At 43.2% G+C, this 19,554-nt stretch overlaps 1 protein-coding gene across 1 annotated transcript in view; it reads left to right on the forward strand.

The window, feature by feature from the left end:
- The window catches only part of LOC119652839, a 72,419-nt gene extending 54,373 nt beyond the window's left edge, over positions 1-18,046 (forward strand). Inside the window, exons 8-11 of the mRNA XM_038057175.1 lie at positions 7,521-8,202; positions 8,260-8,450; positions 8,511-8,983; positions 14,207-18,046. Coding sequence (XP_037913103.1) covers positions 7,521-8,202; positions 8,260-8,450; positions 8,511-8,983; positions 14,207-14,418 — 1,558 coding nt within the window. The 3' untranslated portion in view covers positions 14,419-18,046. The remainder of the gene's footprint in view (positions 1-7,520; positions 8,203-8,259; positions 8,451-8,510; positions 8,984-14,206) is intronic.
- The last annotated feature ends 1,508 nt before the right edge of the window (positions 18,047-19,554 follow it).

Below are 19,554 nucleotides of genomic sequence, written 5' to 3' on the forward strand. Positions count from 1 at the left end.
TTGATGGATGATGGAAATGGTAAGGTGGGCTCTGACAACCCCTCGTTCGGTCATGTAATAGACAGACATTGTTTTGTCTTGTCTACTGAAGTGGTGCTGACATCGTCGTAGAAAGGAACCATCAACGGCTTTCCAACAATTCTTTCTGCACAAACGGCACAAGCTTTAAATAGTCTGCCAAAGAAAATTGGTGAGCCTAGGGACGCCATCAAAAGGGTCTTTATTTGCATTGCAGGCGAAATTGTCGGTCACATCCCAAAAGAACGTTACAAGGCCTGACTGATTGCGGAAACGGATAACCGGATCAATAAGAATGAGCTAATAATAGCTCCGGTACTCTGAAAAAGTGCGAGAAATATAGAGAAGTGTACGCCATGAAAAAAGGAATGCACTGTTGAGAGAAGCAGAAGTTACTAAAGAAACAACAAAATTCGCCAACGTATTCTGCATCATAAAATAACTTACAGGCTTGCAGGTTATAGTAAGCCCTTCGATAGTCCAGTGAGGGACGCTAACGGTTGGTTTCTCATCCATGATGATGAGTAGCTAAAGAGATGGAATTATGAATCTTATAACAGTCGGTGAAGTCTTTGCCAACAACGCACCCGAATAAAGTCACTGAAGCTAATTTTGCGGAACTTTCCTGTGCAACTCCCGTAATCTGCCCAGAGTTGTTACTTACTTGTTACCCATTCGTAATGCCTGAGAATCTAAGATCATTCCCAATGACTAGAAGAAATGGATGACTGTTAAGATTCCCACGAAGAGCGCATGTCTTGTATACGACAACTGGACGAGTATTTGGGTGCTTCCGGGTGTCGCCGAAATATTAGCTAAAATCATTTTGAAACACATCAAAAAATACCTCGAAAGCTTGATCGAAAGGGAGTAGGTTGGTTTTCACTCTGAATCCTCCTGTGCTGGGCATATTATCATCCTGAAAACCATTGTGGAACAGTGTCCGCTGTTCAGACCATATCTCCGCCTGCTTTATCGGTTTCAAGAAAGCTTTCGACAGCGCGAACAGGGAATGTATCTGATATACTCTACACAGGTTGAGTATTCCCCAGAAACGAATCACTATTATAAGAACGACAAATAATGGTATATCACATCACATCACCTCACATGCATCGAAGTAAAATCTCAGAGAAATTTGAAGTGAAAATCGTTGGTCGCACTTTAAGGACAGTAGAGGAGAACTGCATTTGAACCCCGACCTTCCGTACAATAGTCTTGTGCTCTAACCACTCAGCTATCTGGACATTGTCAAGTATTCCGCCTAAACCGTAGATCGTCGTTTGGGGACCCGAAGCGCATTTCAGATAACCTCGAGCGATGGCGCGTAGGTGTGGATGGCACGCTATACCCCAGCAAGGAGTGAAAGAAAACTATATATGTTTGACAAACCGAAGGAGTTGGGTTTAGAGAGTACATTCAAAGTGTTCCCTGCTTCTCAAAAAGGCGACTAAACACGATAGACACTTGTGGGCTAACAACCTGTAAATTTTGAAACTTTCTTGCAACCAAAATGTCAATAACGCTTCGAAAAGGGACTAACTTCAAAAGCCCTAAAAGGCTGGCTGTCTCCAACTTCAACGAAAATTCCGACAATATCAGCTGGATATTCTGGGTCCAACCGAAATAGGGTTTTGGGACTGGAGAAAACTCGTCTTCCTCTTTGGGTACTGTCCTTTGTATTCTGGAAAGCCTAGTGATAACAGACGCGAATCCAGGGTCAGGCTGTTACTGACAGTTACCGCAAAGCCAGCTCGTATGACCAAGGAGCCGGTTTTTGATAGAACCTTGGCTATCCAAGAGGAATGACACACAGCTCCGCAGAAGCTTCCTAAAGGGCACATTGTGATTCTAATACGTGGTCGAAACGCCAAAGTAGGTTTGACAACACCTTGTTGGGGTATGTGAAAGAGAGGCATTGTCTTCGTGAAAAAAGGGTGAAAAGTTTTTAGACTCCTGCAACATTCATAACCTCATCATCAGTCAACACTGTTCGAGCACAAAACCTGCCACGAGGTCTATTTGGTTTCGACTGACTAACTCATCATCATCATCAACGGCGCAACAACCGATATCTGGTCTAGGCCTGCGTTAATAAGACTTATAGACTTTCCGGACTGGATCATTTTCCCCCATACGGATTAAATGACCCGCCCACCGTAACCTATTGAGCCGGATTTTATCCATAATCTGACGGTCATGGCATCGCTCATAAATTGACAAACTACGAGCATTTAATCAGATCGACCATATCGTGATCAACAATAGATATAAGAAGTTGCCTTCTGAATGTGCGCAACAAGAAAGGTGTTGACATCAGTTTCGAAATAAACCATCATCTGATGCAGTCTTACCTTCGCTTGCGTGTCGCTACGGCCGCTACTCAGGGAAATAGAGCGTCGTCTCCCTCCCCTCAAATTCAATATGGACCATCTCTGCGATCCGGTTATCACCCAAAAATGGAAAAGTTTTCTTCAATACAAACAACACAAATTCTGGACAGCTGCCCCGGGAATATTGCTGAGCGCTGAGCCGCTATTAAAACTGTTTCTATCTCTGGTACGAGTGAAATTGTCGGACATCCTCCAATCATAAAAGAACGTTGCAAGACCTCCGCAAACTTATTGGCGGATCGATGATGACGTAAGAAGCTAGAAGTCTCAGCTTCTGATGGGTATGAGCGAGGGTAAACGTGAGGCAATGGAACTGTCACTTTGACAAAATACGAGAAATGTAGTGTGTGCCTTGAAAAAACAAATTCCATTATTGAGCTGATTGGTGGAAGCAGAACATGCCGTAAAAAAACAACGATTTTCCTGTCGTATACCACATCTCGACGGAGCTTGCATCTGGTTGTAAGTCTTTCGATGGTCTGGTAAGCCCCCCCCCCCCCTCCCGAAGAAGATACGCTACCGACGGTTTCAACGGTTTCCCTTGTGCGCCTCTCTATGCAGCTCTTTGTCTCTACAGGATTCTCACTTACCCTTATTCCTTAATCCTCCTCCAAAGAGTTTAGGAGGGAAATGATCGAGATGCGAAGAGGGATATTTGCATGCTTCATTATCTCTAGTCATTCTTCAATTTAAGGTTGCTCTGCGCCAATGCTCTTTAATGCTACTATATGGGAGTGGCCCACACTAGATGCAAAACGACCCTCACTGTTACGCAGACCGTAAACAATGGCGACTAGGTTTGAATGACGCATTCTCCCTCACCTAGAATTGTATGGCAACCATATTGGTTTTTAACGTTTTCTGAGGAAAGGAAGCATTAATATGTCGGTTTACTGTCTGTCTGTTTTACTAATGACCATCGCTGGGCGGAGTCGATTCACTCTCGCTTTGTCTCCTTATTTCGAGTACGCGGCAATCGTAACTCTCTCTTTTTGGTCTATTCTATTTTTAGTAGCTTATACTGGAGTTGCTAACATCCCAATATTTCTGACATGCCCGCGTTCTCATCTAAGGCTTCCTCTAAATTTCTCCCCTCTTTCATGAACCCCAGACGATTGAGAAATACGTGTTCTGAGTCTACGGTGTCATTTGCGCAAATTGTCCAATTTAAAACTATAGAAATGCTGGCGATATCCTTCATATCCCGTGAGAGACTGAGAGAGATTATAATTAATTACCCCACACCATTTCTCCCCTCCTTGGTGGCAGGAATCAACCTGTATATCCACCGACCTAATTACTTCTAATTACCGGCCCCTTCCTCACCTATCGTCTGCATTAAAGGAGAGATGGACTATATTTTGTATTTTCGCCGTCTTATCTGCCAAGATTCCCCCCCCCCCCCCCATATCAATCCAGAGCTCTCTATCAAAGCCTTATTAGAACAGCACAACGTTCTCCTGGGATCCTTTATCGGTGTCATACCAAAGCGTTCTTTCTGCTAAATAACTATCGCCAATAGCAGCGAGATGAGCGTAAATACTACTCGTGGGTGAGGGACTGGGCTGTGGACGATTTTCAGCAAGAGAGTAGGGCACGTGATCTGTGGGAAGAACCGGCCTGATGATGACTTAGTAGAAAGCATGATTTTATATAGAGATTGATAGGAAAGGGAGGGGAGGGGGGGTCGTGGGGATGAGAGAAGATCTGATAATCTCTTGTCATAATATTGTTTTTACGTGTACAATTATCCGGACCTTTTAAATAAAATTCTGGCCAATGACGAAACCTACTGTGTTGCTTATCAAACAGAAAGAAAATGCCAGAGTTCAACCTGAGTTATCCCAAGTCCACAAAGGGTAAATAAACTTCGGTTCCAGAAATCCCGTGTTAAAACAATTTGGGGGCATTTTCTCATTGTGGGGGTTTAAGCAGTCTGTCCATTCGGTGAAATAATGAGCGCCAAATTCCAAAAGGGAGTAATGGATCGGCTCCTCCGAAGTATTGCCGCGTCAATCTGGATGTTCATGCGTCCAAAGTTTGGTTTCTTTTGTATGACAATCCACTAGCAAAAATGTTGTTTCGATGATTCGATGAGGGGCAAACTACAAACATGGATAACAGGAAGGCAATCCTCGACGGTCTGACTTACTTCGAATTCGCTAGGAGCATCAAAGTAAAAGGGATCAAGTATGTTAAAAAACGGGGTATACCAGGGCAACTGTCATTGCATGCATTTCAAACTCTAAAGTAAAAGCACTCCTTCTTAAACCGTTTACCCTGCAAAGTTTTGTCTTCCGCTACGGTCCCTATACGATGTAATACAGTGCAAAGGTGCCCCTATTTTTTCACACAAGGAGATCCTCAAAGATTCCACTAATGAAGTCTAGGTCGCTAGGATTGTCCACCTGAACAAGAGAAATTCTGAAAACCTGCGTTTATCGCCAATGAACTTCAAAGTTAAGCTTAACTAATTATTTGGCAGTAACCAATACAAACTACGGCCAGGTGACCTAAACGCCATAGCTATTTTCACAGAGGATTCAATCAACTCCTCTAAGAGAGTGCTTTATTGTGCTATACTGTGGCAAATCCATGTCTTTCAAAGTCCCGCTGACGTAAACCTTACCAGCTCCAAGCGACCTAACTGGAAAAGGTACATTCTCGAGGACAATATTTTCAACAGTCATCGCTGCCTCCTTCTAGTAGAGAGTAGCAAGATAGCCAAAAGCAATGTGATTGGCATAGAGCACACTCTCCTTACGCATAGACTAGGCTCCATTAGAGATCATATATGGTTGCCATTTACCCCTTGATGGGGTTCCGAGGGTCATCCATGCCTGCGCCTATGCGCCTACTTGCGTCCGAACGACGGTGCGTAGGTGTGGTTGAAATTTTTTCTTACAACCAGTAAATCCGCTAATACAGGCTCAATCTAAAACCCGTCAGTTGGCTTACAGGAATTTCTGGAGAATCTTGAAATGTCACACCTAGCTAGCCTTCGTCAAACCCAGAGATAATTGACTACAAACCGTAAGAGGCTCCAAGAAAGCAACTTGGAAAACTACTGGGGCAGCCATCTGACTGCAGGAAACCCCAAAAATGTCGAGGAGTAGATAAGCCAACTATGACATCTTCGGAAAAGCGCGGAGTGGCCAGACGAGCGGGACCATACACCAGGTACACCTACCTTTCCTCCATCGCATAACGAAACATTATAACCTACGGGCCACTAATGTTCCGCGGACTTCGCTGGGTCGTCTAACAGTCCCTTTCGACAGAGGTGTTTCTAAATGCGTTAGTCATTTATAGTAAAGTGCCATCTGCATACATATCAGGTGATATCTTTTATGCCTATATATAGTGGCTGAGCTCACTTGCAACGAGATCCTCTTGAGGTTTCTAAATAAGGTCCGACTTCACCTATATCCGCCTGTGGAGTGGCCAAAAGTAAAACGAATCCCGATTCTAACAAAAGGAAGGCTTTGGATAATTTTAATAATTATGAACCCATTTCTTTTGGCAACGTCTCCCTCAAGGTCGTAAATTCTTCGGTCAAAGTCAGGCTAAAGCTTTAGTCGAAATAATTGCTTTGCCTACAGGGAATACAAATCGACCACCAGCTGCTTAGTTCATCCGCTGCTTCACATCTCCATTGAGAAAAATTGTAAGAAATATGCATATGGACATCAGCAAAATTTCTGAGAAGGTGGACCTGTTCCCCCATGAAATTTCATTGATCAGCTGGCGGCAATATTGGTTGGGAAGTATGAAAGGCTTAGGCTCGCCTAAATCTAGAGAAGTCAAACAGCATAGTCCTCTCTAGAAGATGGTCGGACAAACCAACTTCATCACGAACAGCCAAGACAGTTGCGATAATTGTCAACTTTACAACTAAGCCCGACTGGGGTTCCATCAGAGAAAATAATTCACACTGTAGTGACCGCTTTAATCATGCCGACATATCGTGAAAAAAAGATGAAGCCCCTCGCGTCTACCTTGGTGAGAAGATACCTGGGAACCTTTAGGTTCACCACAGTACACACAGTTTCAGCGTTGACGAATGGGCCTGCTTCAGAAAAACCCTTCTAGCGCCAAAGAAAATTACCAACTATTTGGCCTAAAAACTCATCCCCCTTCTCTCTCATTAGCGGCAAACACGTCACTAAAACCACATTTCCACAAGCCTTCAACGAATTCTATAAAATCATAGAAGGCATAGATGTAAACAGAAATCCCAAAATTTTTACATGCTTCTCGGTCAAGTAGCCAAAGGAAGCAGGACTCATACCTACTACACAACCCTTGCGACTGATGCCTCTGTTGACCAAGGTGCCGTCGGCTGTATTTCGACCCAGCAGGGACTCAACTCACAATTCGAGACATCCTGAAGATCAATTCTATCTGCAGAGCTGTTTGACGTCTGACAGGTCATCCAACCAGTTAGGGAGAACACAGTCCCTTGCGAACCTATTAGAGTCTGGTCGGAAACGATCAAATGAGAAAGGCAGATCTGAAGCATGTGATCGTCCGGGGGCACGAAGCAGGCCTGGCGGCTTTTGACCGAGTGGACTCTTTAATAGAAGGCAGATCCTTCGCTGGAGTGACTCACAGGGCCTCGAGCTACGACCATATCTTAAGCTCCACGGATTACAAATTTCTCCTCCAAAATAGGTGGGACTCGGTTATCGGATTGAGCTCGCTGTGGATTGAAGGGAGGAAAAATTTTGACTTGTTAGTTAACCCCTTCGCAGGAGATAATTTAATTCTATGGGAGGACCTGGCCAGGTTTATACAGGATGCTGAGATGAGACCCTAGTTTTTGGTCTTTCCTGTTGTTTCTTTTTTTGTTTCGGGATAAGGGTTGCTGACCCATGGTAGCGTGGCCGTGCTAGTCTGGCGTGGGTTTCAACAGGTTCGGTTTCTAAAACTATTTTTTTTATCGATACCGTCATACCATCAGGGACTATCAATAGCCCACCGGGGCCACGTGGGACCTTTTTGTCAAGTTCAGTCTTTAATAGTCACACCGTGTATGCAATAGTCAGTATTTCGAGGTTTGTCCAATCAATACAAGGATTAATCTCTCCTTTCTTCTCTCCATTCCAGTTATAACGTACAAAAACTTTTACAATTGCCTTATCATGCATACATGATCGATAAATTGCAACAACAACAACAATCATTTATACGCTCAGTGTATCTAACCGATTTACACTGGATCCACGATAAACTAATCGCAACTGGATGTGTTCAATTACTTAGCGATATAATTATAATTGAGAAATATTTAAAATCAATAGGCAAAAAATTAGATGATCACGTACACTTAAAAGTACTCAAGAACTTCCTGGAGAATCATATACGAGAGCTAAACTACGACGGCAATCAATTCTATGCGCTCCTTACCACCTGGATAAAGACAGAGGTTAAGGAGCAGCCAGACTTAGGGAAGAACGAAGTCATCACTGCATGGACAGAATATCTGGGGAATGTGAAGGCAACATATCTGGAACGCTTAAACAAATTCGAGCTGGCTACGGAGGAGGAGGCAAAGCAGAAAGTGGGCTACGATGCTATAACCAACTTGGGCGGAAAAGGATACTTCGTAGCCTCGATAAGTACCGAAAGGGAGGAGATTTGCGTATGGGACGTCCCTTCCTGTCGGCAGGTTAGAATTCTTAAGGGGGGTCCACAGCCAACAACGCTCTGTCCTGTCGGAGAGTATGGAGCTGCAGTCCTGTGCCGAAGGGAGATTAAAGTAATTGATCTCGATGAAGGGAAATTTAGGGTAAGTTTTCAGAAAAGTCCTTCCATTGTATAAAATAATTTTTGACTCCTCAAACAGGTTACACTCAAAGGCGTCATGAATCAAAAGATGCCATACTTTGGGTTACACGACTCTACGCATCTAGTATGTTTGTCCCGGAATCGCATGTACGTTAATCTTATGAACCTGGAGTCAGGAGACTGTGTCACCACATTCAAGGCAGGGGAAGATCGTTTTCTCAACTCTTTACTAGTGTCTGGAGATGGAAGGTAAACATGTCAATCCAACATTAAACTGCAAACTCTGAACGTATTCTCATCCCCTTCCAGGATCCTAGTTTGTGGTGACGAAACACAAAAACCCTTCCCTCTTCTCGTATGGCATTTATCACAGCGAAAACTGCTCTACGATCTGCGAATACCACATCATGATTTCATCACATCTCTATCAGCAATCACTCACGAAGGATCCTATGTTTGTGTTGTAGCCAAAGAACTAAATGAACCCACACCAAATTTCATAGTCGTTTATGATCTACAAAGTGGAACCTTGTTCAAAAAATGGAAACCTTCATGTAATACCGTGTCACTGGCGATATCCCAGACAAATGCTTGCGTAATCGCCGGATTAGAGGATTCAAGGATTCTTATTTGGGATCTCGTCACGGGAAACTGTAAATGCACGTTGTCTGGACATAATGCACCTGTGACGCTACTTAAACTTGATCCTTTGGGAAAGGTTTTACTGTCGGGTGATAAGGACGGGCGAGATACTTCAATACGATTATGGGAGCTGGATTCTGGTGAGTATGAAATTTTAAACTTTATATAGGCATATCCTGGTAAGATCAATCATTGTGGAATAGGGTTAGCAAGTGTTTATGTAAAATTGAATCAAATCCCAAAAGTGTTCAAATATTTTCTAAAGAAATTGGGGAGAACAAACCACCTGATCATACTCAAAAACAAGGAGAACTACGCCTATACAAAGGACTCTCTCGAGAAAAGTATAAAGAAATTCTTCACGTGAACTCTCTTACTGAAGAAACTACCTCGTGGGCTCGACCAGCCTTACTTATCTCCAAAGATCGCTGAAGACCTGAAAGTCCAAGATATCTCCATCGTGGCAACTGTCGAGCCCTCCATCATATCAAATAGGAAACAGGAGAACCGTAAGCTGATCATGTGACTGATCACATTTAACATCTCCTTCGGGGTTGTCACTCCTATATAAGCAATAAATCGCACTCTAGTCTGCCTCGAGTGGATAGCCCAGGAAACAAATACTACAGTGGCAAGGATCCTGTCACGTGGCATTGAACTGTTACCAGTAGTGTCACTGCTTCAAATATGACAACCTTCACGCGCTACTTTATTCTGTGTTCCAGGAAGAAATCCACACTGTAGGCATCTTTTTTATAGTTGGAGAAATCGGTGAAAACCACGGGACCCTCGCAGGGAGCATCAGCTAGTGGGTGTCTTGTGGTATGCTGCTTTTTCCAAGAGAATTCAGGAAATCATCCAATTCAAAGCTATACATATATTGAATGCAGGCACTGCCTTATCCTGATCGGAACTGGGTCATATAATAGTTTGTCTGTCCACGTTTCTGTGCGACCCATTTCCTAATGTTAGGAATGAACAGAATTGTCCTTTCGAGAACTGTGTTTAAGTGCGGCAACATTTTGCAATTTCTGGTACGATGACGCCGGCTGCTTTTGAATAAGCATACTCTAAGGATCTCGAAAAGCGTAGCTTGGCGTCAAACATCATTCCTGATAGCCTACTGGGAGAAAAAAAAGTAGACGAAGCAGACCCTGCCTGAGATGGAACGAAGGCGTAGGTCAGGACGCCAGACACCTTTTAGGGATATCGAATTGGTGGACCTCGGCGGGATGTCTGGTGTTCGTTATTAAGGCAGGCCTAGACCGGATATAGGTTGTTGCGGCGTTCAAGTCAGGGAATTCCTTTCATCAACGGGAGAGGAGGGGAGGGGATGAAGGAAATTGTTGTTAGTTCAGGGAACCCCTTACCGTCCGATCCCTCCGCCGGTCCAGTTCAATCTTCTTCGTAATAAGAAGAGCCCGAACATAATGCGCAATACGATTCCAGCTACCAGCGCTCTTCAGCATCTCTCGCACAATGTTGTCTGGAGAGAGCTCCCCTGCATCTACATAAAGCTGCTGGCGGAGGCCGTCCCACCTCTTGCAAGAGAAAAAGGTGTGTTCAGCGTCATCCGCACTCCATTGCAGAACACACAATCAGGAGATCGCGCCTTCCCAATCTTGTGCAGGTAAGACTGAAAACGTCCATGCCCACTTAGAAGTTGGGTAAGGATGTAATCAATCTCACCGTGCGTTCTGTTCAACCATGGGTCTAATTTGTCGATGAGCCGCGCAGTCCTTGGCTCATTTTGCCAAGAAAGTTGCCACTCGCTAAGGGTGCGTTGACGTTCTTCACGCGCAAACACTTCTCTTAAGTTTTCGCCCTTACGGCAATAGATAGCTTTGCGCTTCTTGGCAAGGAGGGCAACGGGGATCACGCCCGCAATCACCATTACAACCGGTTCGGAGACGGTGCGATAAGCAGACGCCACTCGCAAAGCTCCTCGCCTCTGCACTTGAGCGAGGCGTTTACGATGCCCCTCCTTGTCAAGGGTACAGGGTGTCTGGGGAACAATGCCCGCATAATGCGGTTTATCTGCAGGGCTTCCGCAGAGCCCCGATTTTCCGAGTGACAAGCTTATAGCCAAATCCCTACGGGTCCTCAGTTACCTCATTAACAAGATTCTGCCAGCCGCGAGCTTTGCTTTTACTTATAGTGCTGCGGAGTCTCCTTTTTGGTCGGCAATTTGTGCCGTCCACCAGTACATAGAAGGCTTATCGCGCCTGGGGCCTCTCCGGGGCATGGAAGCCTCACACACCGTCGTTATCAGATTCATCACTGAATTTATGACGGTGTCAGCTGCGACACTACCACCTCCCGGAGTGCCCCTCAGCGCGGCCCTACCTGCTCCAAGAGCTTCAACGAACCTTCCGATGTTCACCCTCGCGACGTTCCACACGCAGGGGGAACGTCGTGTTGGCAGCATATTACCGCAGGATGTCAACTTCATTATACTACTAGAAGTGTGCTTGCCTACTAGGGAGCAGTCACCTTCTGGTCATAGTATCATCGCATTTTTCGGTGACCTCTTGAATGATTTGGGTGATATCGTTTAGGGACATATCGCTTTCGACCGCCCTGGTAAACGCGTCCTCCTTAAAAGTCTTCACTGTTTGTGCTAGAAACTGGGTATTAGGCGAGAATCCTTTTTGGAGCTCAGTTTTCATTTGATATTCACAAAAATTGACAGCATGGGAAACGACTTTCCTGTCTAATCTAATCTATTCATGTATATCAGGTCCAATCTACAGACCGCAGGTCTCTTTTTTAGAGTAATACTATAAACTTCAAATTCCAGTCCGGAGACATTCATTGCTCAGCAATCCTGCTACAAAAAGCCCACAAGGTAAAATTTTTCGTATGACTTTCGGATTGCGTTGTTCGGAGCGCTCATATTCGGCAAATGTAGCGCTAGAAAGATGAATTCCTTTCAATTTCCGTCTTATGGCTTCCCCTTTCAGGTTTTGCATTACCTTCTCAACAGCCGAATCTCTGCAAATTTATGGGTAAATCGATGTTTTCACTTGTATGGTCTGCAAGAGTAAACACTATGCCTCTTTGTAATGATTAAGTTTAATTTGTGCCAGCTTCATCCGTGAATCACCTTGAGGGCTCTCTCCCGGGAACCTGTTGCTACCTGTAATGTGCCAATGATCCATGTCCTCTTTGCCTTTGCACAGGGAGCGATTTCAGGTATGATCCTACTTAGCAAAACTAAACCGCTTTTTACCCTCCTTGCCTTTGCATTTGAGCGCTTCCCTCACCGTAGGCTACTGTGTCTCGCCACAAGATTTTGGTCGGGGTTTTTTTCTCGCTAAATCCTGAAGTCTGATAAGGTCGAACTTCTTCTCAAAGGCCTTCTGCACCTCTTCGTCCATAGTGACCTCACCTTCACTTTTACATTCTATAGTGACCTTATATGCCTATTGCCCTTTTATTTATCTCCTATCCAAAGGACTATTCAATTTGACTGAAGAATATAGCTAAGATTGCCAAATTAGCGAATTCTAGGCCTGCTTTAAAGGTTTATCTTGTTTTAAGATGACGACTACCGTACCCTCCTCTTATCTCAACTCTTCCTAGATGCCACCTTTTCCTAGGCTTCCGCATCCTCTTTATGCGTTTCTCTCCTTTTCTCAGAGTCTCCGGGTAGATGCATTCCACCTATAATTTCAGAAGCTATCCTCAGCTGTTCTTCTTGATAGTTAAGAACTCCGGGTTTATGTGTTTCGCAGTTTGCGTAGGCCTCGCTTGTATCGCCTGACGGACCTTGTCACTCGATACTTCTACGCACCTTTCGTTCTTGGCCTTACCGTATACTAATTTGAGGTAGCTTATTTGCCAAGTCTCAATAACTTCCGATACTGGGTTTCCGGAGTCCGGTTACTCATTTCCTCCTCCATCTTTGGTTTTTCTTTGGATATATACGCTCTGGAATACGCTCAGAGATACACGTCCGATGGAAGATTTGGCAACTCCAAATGGACCTGCTTTTCAGTTTCCAGACATACTCTAGGCCTCGCACATCTTTCCATTCGTTGCTATTGTGATTTTTACCACGGTCCAGTTTTCCTCTGATTTTAGCATCTCATGTGTCCATTCCCTTTTCTTTGATTCATGTCACTGGTCTAGACTCCCGTCCAGACAGAGGGATAGTGTGACTGGTCACACAGGTAGCCTGTCACCTCCCCTGGAACATAAAGAAGCCCCAAACCGTCGCACATTATATTCTATAAAAACATTTCAATACGGTTCGAAAGACAATTTTCAACTAGCCGAGCTAAATGCCCAGAGAAACCCATTACCACTTTGGTAAACCATCAGCTTTTTTGAAAAACCAGGCCAACCTGTTGTAAATCAATCTCACCAGCATCCCTCCATGATGTTTAAAAGACAAACAGGACCATATTGGAGGTATTCACTAGGTGCTTTGGGGTTTCAGTGATAAAATCAACTTATGTTTTTCAACATAGAAGCCAACATTAAGTATGGAAGAACCAAAAGGGCTAAAGAACCAATTAGTCTGGGCTCAACAGCTTTGAGGGTTCTTATTACTTATTACATACGGCCTTCTTTAAAATCTCAATTTACTGGCTCCATTAGTAGTTTGATTTCATGCTGGCGAACATGCATGTATCGGCAAAAATAGTTTACTTGTTGAAGTTACTATTGCGCTTTATCCGTCGCCATTCCTTTCAATTCATTTCCTCCTCCTGGAGCCCAGAAATTCCAGTGGATCAACTAAACACACTGGTCGCCTTATTTCGAGCCTTTTGCCGGTCAACACCCTGTGCTTCCAATTGACGTTAAAGTGACTAATCTTTTGTCATCTTTTTTTGCGGGGGATAATGACATTTGAGGGGACTTTTTCAGGACATAGGCAGACGCCCCTTCCTTTACTTGTTCCGTCGGCCATCCCATGTTAACGCTGCTATTTGACGCTTTGGAGTCAAGTTTCTACCTTGGCTCCAGTTTATTGAGGTGCAGGACGCTGTTTATACAAAGAAGGTATAGCCGCTCGACGGATAAGTTCTAGGAATTTTACTATATACTTAACTTGCTGACCATTTTGATCAGACACCTTGATATGCTCCCATGGTACTTGCGACTCTGAAGCCATATAGATATAAAACGGTTTTGATATTTACCAGGTTGACAAGGGTTTAGGAAGTCCTAGTTCAAGAACAAAAAATTTAATTTAGCTTAAATTATAACGAAAGGTTAAACTTGCCAAATCAAAGGTCCTATAGTTCTGAAAAGCATATCTTTTCCAGGCTCCAGCTTAACGACTAGTTTTAATTTTGCATACTTCATAAAAGAGGAACTGAAAATTTAAAAATATATTTCATTTTTATTTACAGGTAAATCTCTAGCCGTCTACACTCCTCCTGCCAAAATTCAAACTTGTGAAATCCTGTCTAATGGAAGATACGTTGTTTTAGCTCTAGAAAAGCACATAAACCTAATCACATTATGTCTACGAAATTATCATCCTGAAGGTTCTGAAAATGAGGATCTATCCTCGGGTGTATATGGAAAACCTGAAAATGATGGCAAGTCATTTACTCTGTAAAAAAATCAAAAATCGGCATTCAATTAAATTTTAATTTTAATTAATTATTTATAATTTAAATTAAAGCTCGATATTATTATTAGGCATCAGTATAATGTGTAAGTAGCCAAATTAACTAAATATTTGAAGTGCTGTGGATTGAAATGAAGGTAAAATCTCGGCCAAGTAGTTTCAATAGTACAATTTACCCCCTATCTCCTACAGACTATGTTTCTTTCTTTTGGAATTATAGCTTACTGTACCCCCTTCAATACATTTTTTTTCATTTTTCTGACTAACATATATACCTACTTTAGACCTGCCTCCCGAGACTACCGCTACATAGGTAATGATTGACATTTCTACATGTGATATGTTCTCAAAAGCACTTCCATATCCGGAAACGCACACAGGACTTCCTTGGTATCTTTACATCGCGTAATACATCCGTCACCTGATGCAGTGTAGTTTTGATTGATTGTCCTGCCCGGTATCCTTCATGACATGGATGTAAGACCCTTCGGGTTAGAACGTTGGCTCTAATGTAATTGTCCACTGTTCTCAGTAAAAACTCCCTTTTCCGGCCTACATGTCCTTGGTGTATGTCCCAAGCATTGACTGTCCGTTACTACCCTTGGTAGGGAACTTAAAAAAACTTTTAAGCCCTCTGAAGTAGTGCTGAGATATCATCCTGTCCAGGTGATTTCTGTGAATCAAAGGCTCCCACTCCTTGTCTTACTCTAGCCTCCGAACATACCTATTACGTTATTCTCCTATTTTTCCCTCTCTCTACTCTGTTAATTATTGCGGTATCCCCCTAATATTGGTATCCTCCATCCTGAAAAACGAGTTTTAAGTAGTAGGTGTACCTTGACTCTTCGTTCTCGATAAATGTTCCATTTTCTTTCTTCAGACAGATATAGAAAATTGCATTGTCATTCATTGCATTCTTGTACATATAGCCTGACTTGTTTCGGTGGCTTATTCTATAACTTTAAAAAAATCCTGGGGATGTTGTTCTTCTAATCACGTTGTTGCACGTCGTCAATGTATTTTTGTACCTAGACCAGTCAATTCCTTGAAAACCCTCCAGTTCCTAACCAACCAATTCATAAGACTATTCCCTATTCACATCCTCTGGGCTGGTGCTACCCGAGAATATTGCTGAGTTTCTTACATTAGATACCTCCTACCTATTGCTAAGGAAATATTCAAGAACCTCGTCAATTGGTGTCGCTGCTTCCCCATTGAAGCCGCTAAAAAATTTTAGTACCTTCCTCTCGCAATGCTTCACCAGTCTATCGACTTGTTTCGATAGAAACCCTCTATCATTTCCCATCCGAATGCCACGACTGCCTCTCGAGTTCTCCCGTCGGCTCGGAAACATGGATAGCCACGAGATCTTCGATTAAAAACTATGAAAAAATATATATTTTCATTTGGATTCAAGGATGATGCGAGTTTTTGGTTTTCCACAAGCGGAGATTCCCAAATTACTTGCATACTTCTTCCTTGCAGATCTTCCCTTGCTACATTCAAAGTTTTTGACCCAGCACTATGTCCTTCTTAAAAAATTGCCTTTGCAGTTGTGAGTCGCTACCAGTCTTGACTCTTCAGAGATCCAGGTTCATATGGTCCGGCCTTTCCACCTTAATAGACAGCAGATCAACTGCCTTATTCGATCCTGCCCTTTCGGTCACCATAGTCTCTCCGATTCCCTCAGTCATCATCCGAGGTTTGCTCCGAAATGCATCAGGATATTAGCCAATCTAGATGATTCGCATGGCCAGGATAGGGAATATGTCTATTCAGTAAGCTCCCATCTGATCCCGATGCAACAATTAGAGTTCTTCAAGCAAGTGGTCCAATTGTTCATAGATTGCTGGAATTGCACTTAAGCCTCAAGGGGGTCTTTCAATTTTTTACCTTCTGAAGGGGTTCAGCTTAAAGCAAGCAATCAAACTTATCCACTTATTTGGTGCATGCTAATAATGTCTCCCCCCTCTCTCGTCAAATAGATGTGAATGGCATTTTTTTTATGGGCGGAGGTGCAAATCTTAAAAAGACGCTGCTGCGCTATATTGAGAATAGTGTGCGGGATTCTCACCACCCTCACTCTTCCGACCACATCCATGGGCAACCACGGTGAGTTATTATCTCGCGGAGAGGATTCTAGTCTACACTAGCTTGATCAAATCATGCACCCATCACACTTTCCAGCCTTGATCCAGTTTCTGAAGCTTGTTTTCATCTGATCTCAACATCTCCTCCACGAGATTATGGGGTCTGATAACTACGTTGAGGATGTCGCTCAACCTGAGCCATCGGAAAATACCATATACCGCTTCCTCGGATTATGTGGTACATTCGAAACAATCGGGACACTCGTCCAATCCGAAGCCATGTAAACACTTTTTAGAACCGTAAGGAACTGCATCAGGTGGTAGTTCACTTTATGCAATCTCCTGGGGGATCAGTCTGTGGATCCAACGACCGGTTCCGGAATTATTTCATCGTCTGTATAGCACCCTTCTAGTGACTTCCGCAGACTAATTTCAAATAAATTCCCCTCATTCGCGCAATGATGCAAGCTGATTTACTCGATGCTGCCGAATAAACGCTGCAAGCCATCGATGCGATTGGCAGGTATGTCGAAATCATCCCCTTCTGGTTGATAACGGAGTTCAGTTCTCCCGACCAGATAGAACTCGGGTATATTAAGATGGATTTCACAACCTCTGTGGTAGGCAGTCGGCGATGGTATTTTCAAATAAGAATTGTTGATGCGACAATCCAACTGGATCAGGGCGTTAGAACACTTCATTCAAGACCGTAAAGGTACACTATAGGATTACAATACCCTGTCAGCATTGCGCTCGCCCGTCATTATTACCCCGACTTGACACAGGTACTCGTTCACATCGGTATGAATGAACTGACATCCGACATCTAGTCACACAACAAATCCCACTGCGACCAGTGAGATTTAAACCAAGACTTCTCATACGACAGCCCAGCGCTGTAACCACTGAGCAATCAACGTTGCCTCCTCTGACACGCGAGTTCCAAGCGTCCCAGGATACATTAAATTCCACAGCAAGGGTCTCAATCCAATACGGATTCTTGAGGAACATTTGTTGTCATAATGTATTCTTTCGGTCTTGTACTCGTACTAGAGAAGCTCTTCAGTAGTTAACACTCAATGAACTAAGCTAAGTATCCAAACCCACCTACTTTAGCCAAGTTGTCAATCGACCGAATTAAAGGCATTGCTTACGTCAAGTAAGTGCTCAGACAAGCCCACGACCATTGATGTTCCATTGACTGCAGAAAAGCGGCGCCGAAACCGTCGAAACTGTCGACTCTATAGAACCGTAAATGGAAACAGCCTTCTCCAACATCTTTTTCACGCAGATCAAAATATAACAAGAGGGCATACCAAGTGATTTTGGTGTTTCGGTAGCAGCAACTTCTACTAAGGGAAAACACTCCTTCTACCAAGCGTGATTTAAATGTGCTTATGAGCCATTTTAGCCTAGTCTTAGCAGCTATTTGAGCCTTGTTATCCCCAAGGTGTCCGGATAGCTGAGTGGTTAGAGCGCAAGGCTGTCGTACGGAAGGCCGCGGTTCAAATCTCACTGGTGGCAGTGGAATTTGTATCGTGATTTGACGTCGGACACCAGTCGACTCAGCTGTGAATGAGTACCTGAGTCAAATCAGGGTAATAATCTCGGGCGAGCGCAATGCTGACCACATTGCCTCCTAGTGTACCGTTACGGTCTTGAATGAAGTGCTCTAACACACTTCAAGGCCCTGATCCAACATGGATTGTTGCGCCAACGATTATTATTATTATTATCCCCAAAACCGTCAATAGATTTCTTGTAGTTCCTTCTTGCTAATACCAAAGATTGAGAAGACGTTGAATCTCGGTAGGGGTCTACTTCCTTCTTTTGGTTTCCTGCTGTTGTGGAAATGCCATAACTGAATTGTATCATCACATGGCTCAGTTGCTCACTGATATAACTGACTCACCTTTCCAGCAGAGTTCCCTTTTGCTAGCGACTTTCATCTATAGCCGGCTAGAATGGCCCCTGTGGAAAAGCCCCAGTGGACCAACTAGGTCTCCTATTTTTCCCACTTCCAGGGCGCCTTCAACTGTCGCTTCCTCTGTTTCCAATGTCGAGAAAAATGATCTGATAGTCACTATGGGTGTGATGTTCACTAGCACACCAGACTATCTTTCTCGTCAACGAGGAACAAATATGTCAGATCAATGATCAAACTTAACCGTCTATATCACCTCTGAAGGTGATCATGCATTCAGTGTTAAAAAGTACAATGTCCAGCTCCATAAAGCAGAATTTGGCCCCTGGTGTCACTCAGCTTCCCCAATCGGAGGACCAAGTGTTGAAATTGGAAGCACCAGGCTGTCTAGCAAAACCCCAGTTGGTCCGGTCCAGCATTAAGTTGGTGCGGACTTGGGACCCCACAATTCTTAAAGAAATATCTAGCAGTGTTTTCAGATCTAAAGTCCTTCTCTAAATGTCCTTTATTAGGTGGAAAGTATTTCAAATTAATAATAATGTGGACCTGGTATATTTGGGTTCAATATGGTTTCCGTCAAACGTTTCCCAACCTTTTCATTTAAAAACAAGCTTTATTTTTGGGAATCTGTTTCGTCAGGTATTTGAAAATCAAGAATTTCACTAAAATTTGACAAAAAAAATGCTTGCTTGCTACTATAAGACCTCTCGAGGTATTTGAAGGGGGTAAACGTGAAAATATAAACAATTTTAATTTTATTTTTTTATTTTATTTTATTTATTTTCAAATTTTATTCAATAAATTTATTTTTAAGCATCGAATGTGACCAAAAATTTGATCTTACTAGAAGAACTAGGTAATAAGTGAAATGCCGACTGAGTAAGCAATTCATTGTCTATTGTACTAAATGATATGAAATGTATGGAAAAGGAAAACTTTATCCAAGTTGTTTACAAGTTAACCATTCTAAAGATATTTCAACTGCACTAAAATCATAAATAGATCAATAAAAATCATATTTACCGCCGTTTTCGCACCTCAAGTAATATTCTGATCCAAAGTGATGAAAAAATGAATAAATGTTAGTTTCGGAGCTCAGATAAACTTGAA

The sequence above is a fragment of the Hermetia illucens genome, chromosome 3, assembly GCF_905115235.1.
Source record: "Hermetia illucens chromosome 3, iHerIll2.2.curated.20191125, whole genome shotgun sequence".
Lineage (NCBI taxonomy): Eukaryota > Metazoa > Arthropoda > Insecta > Diptera > Stratiomyidae > Hermetia > Hermetia illucens.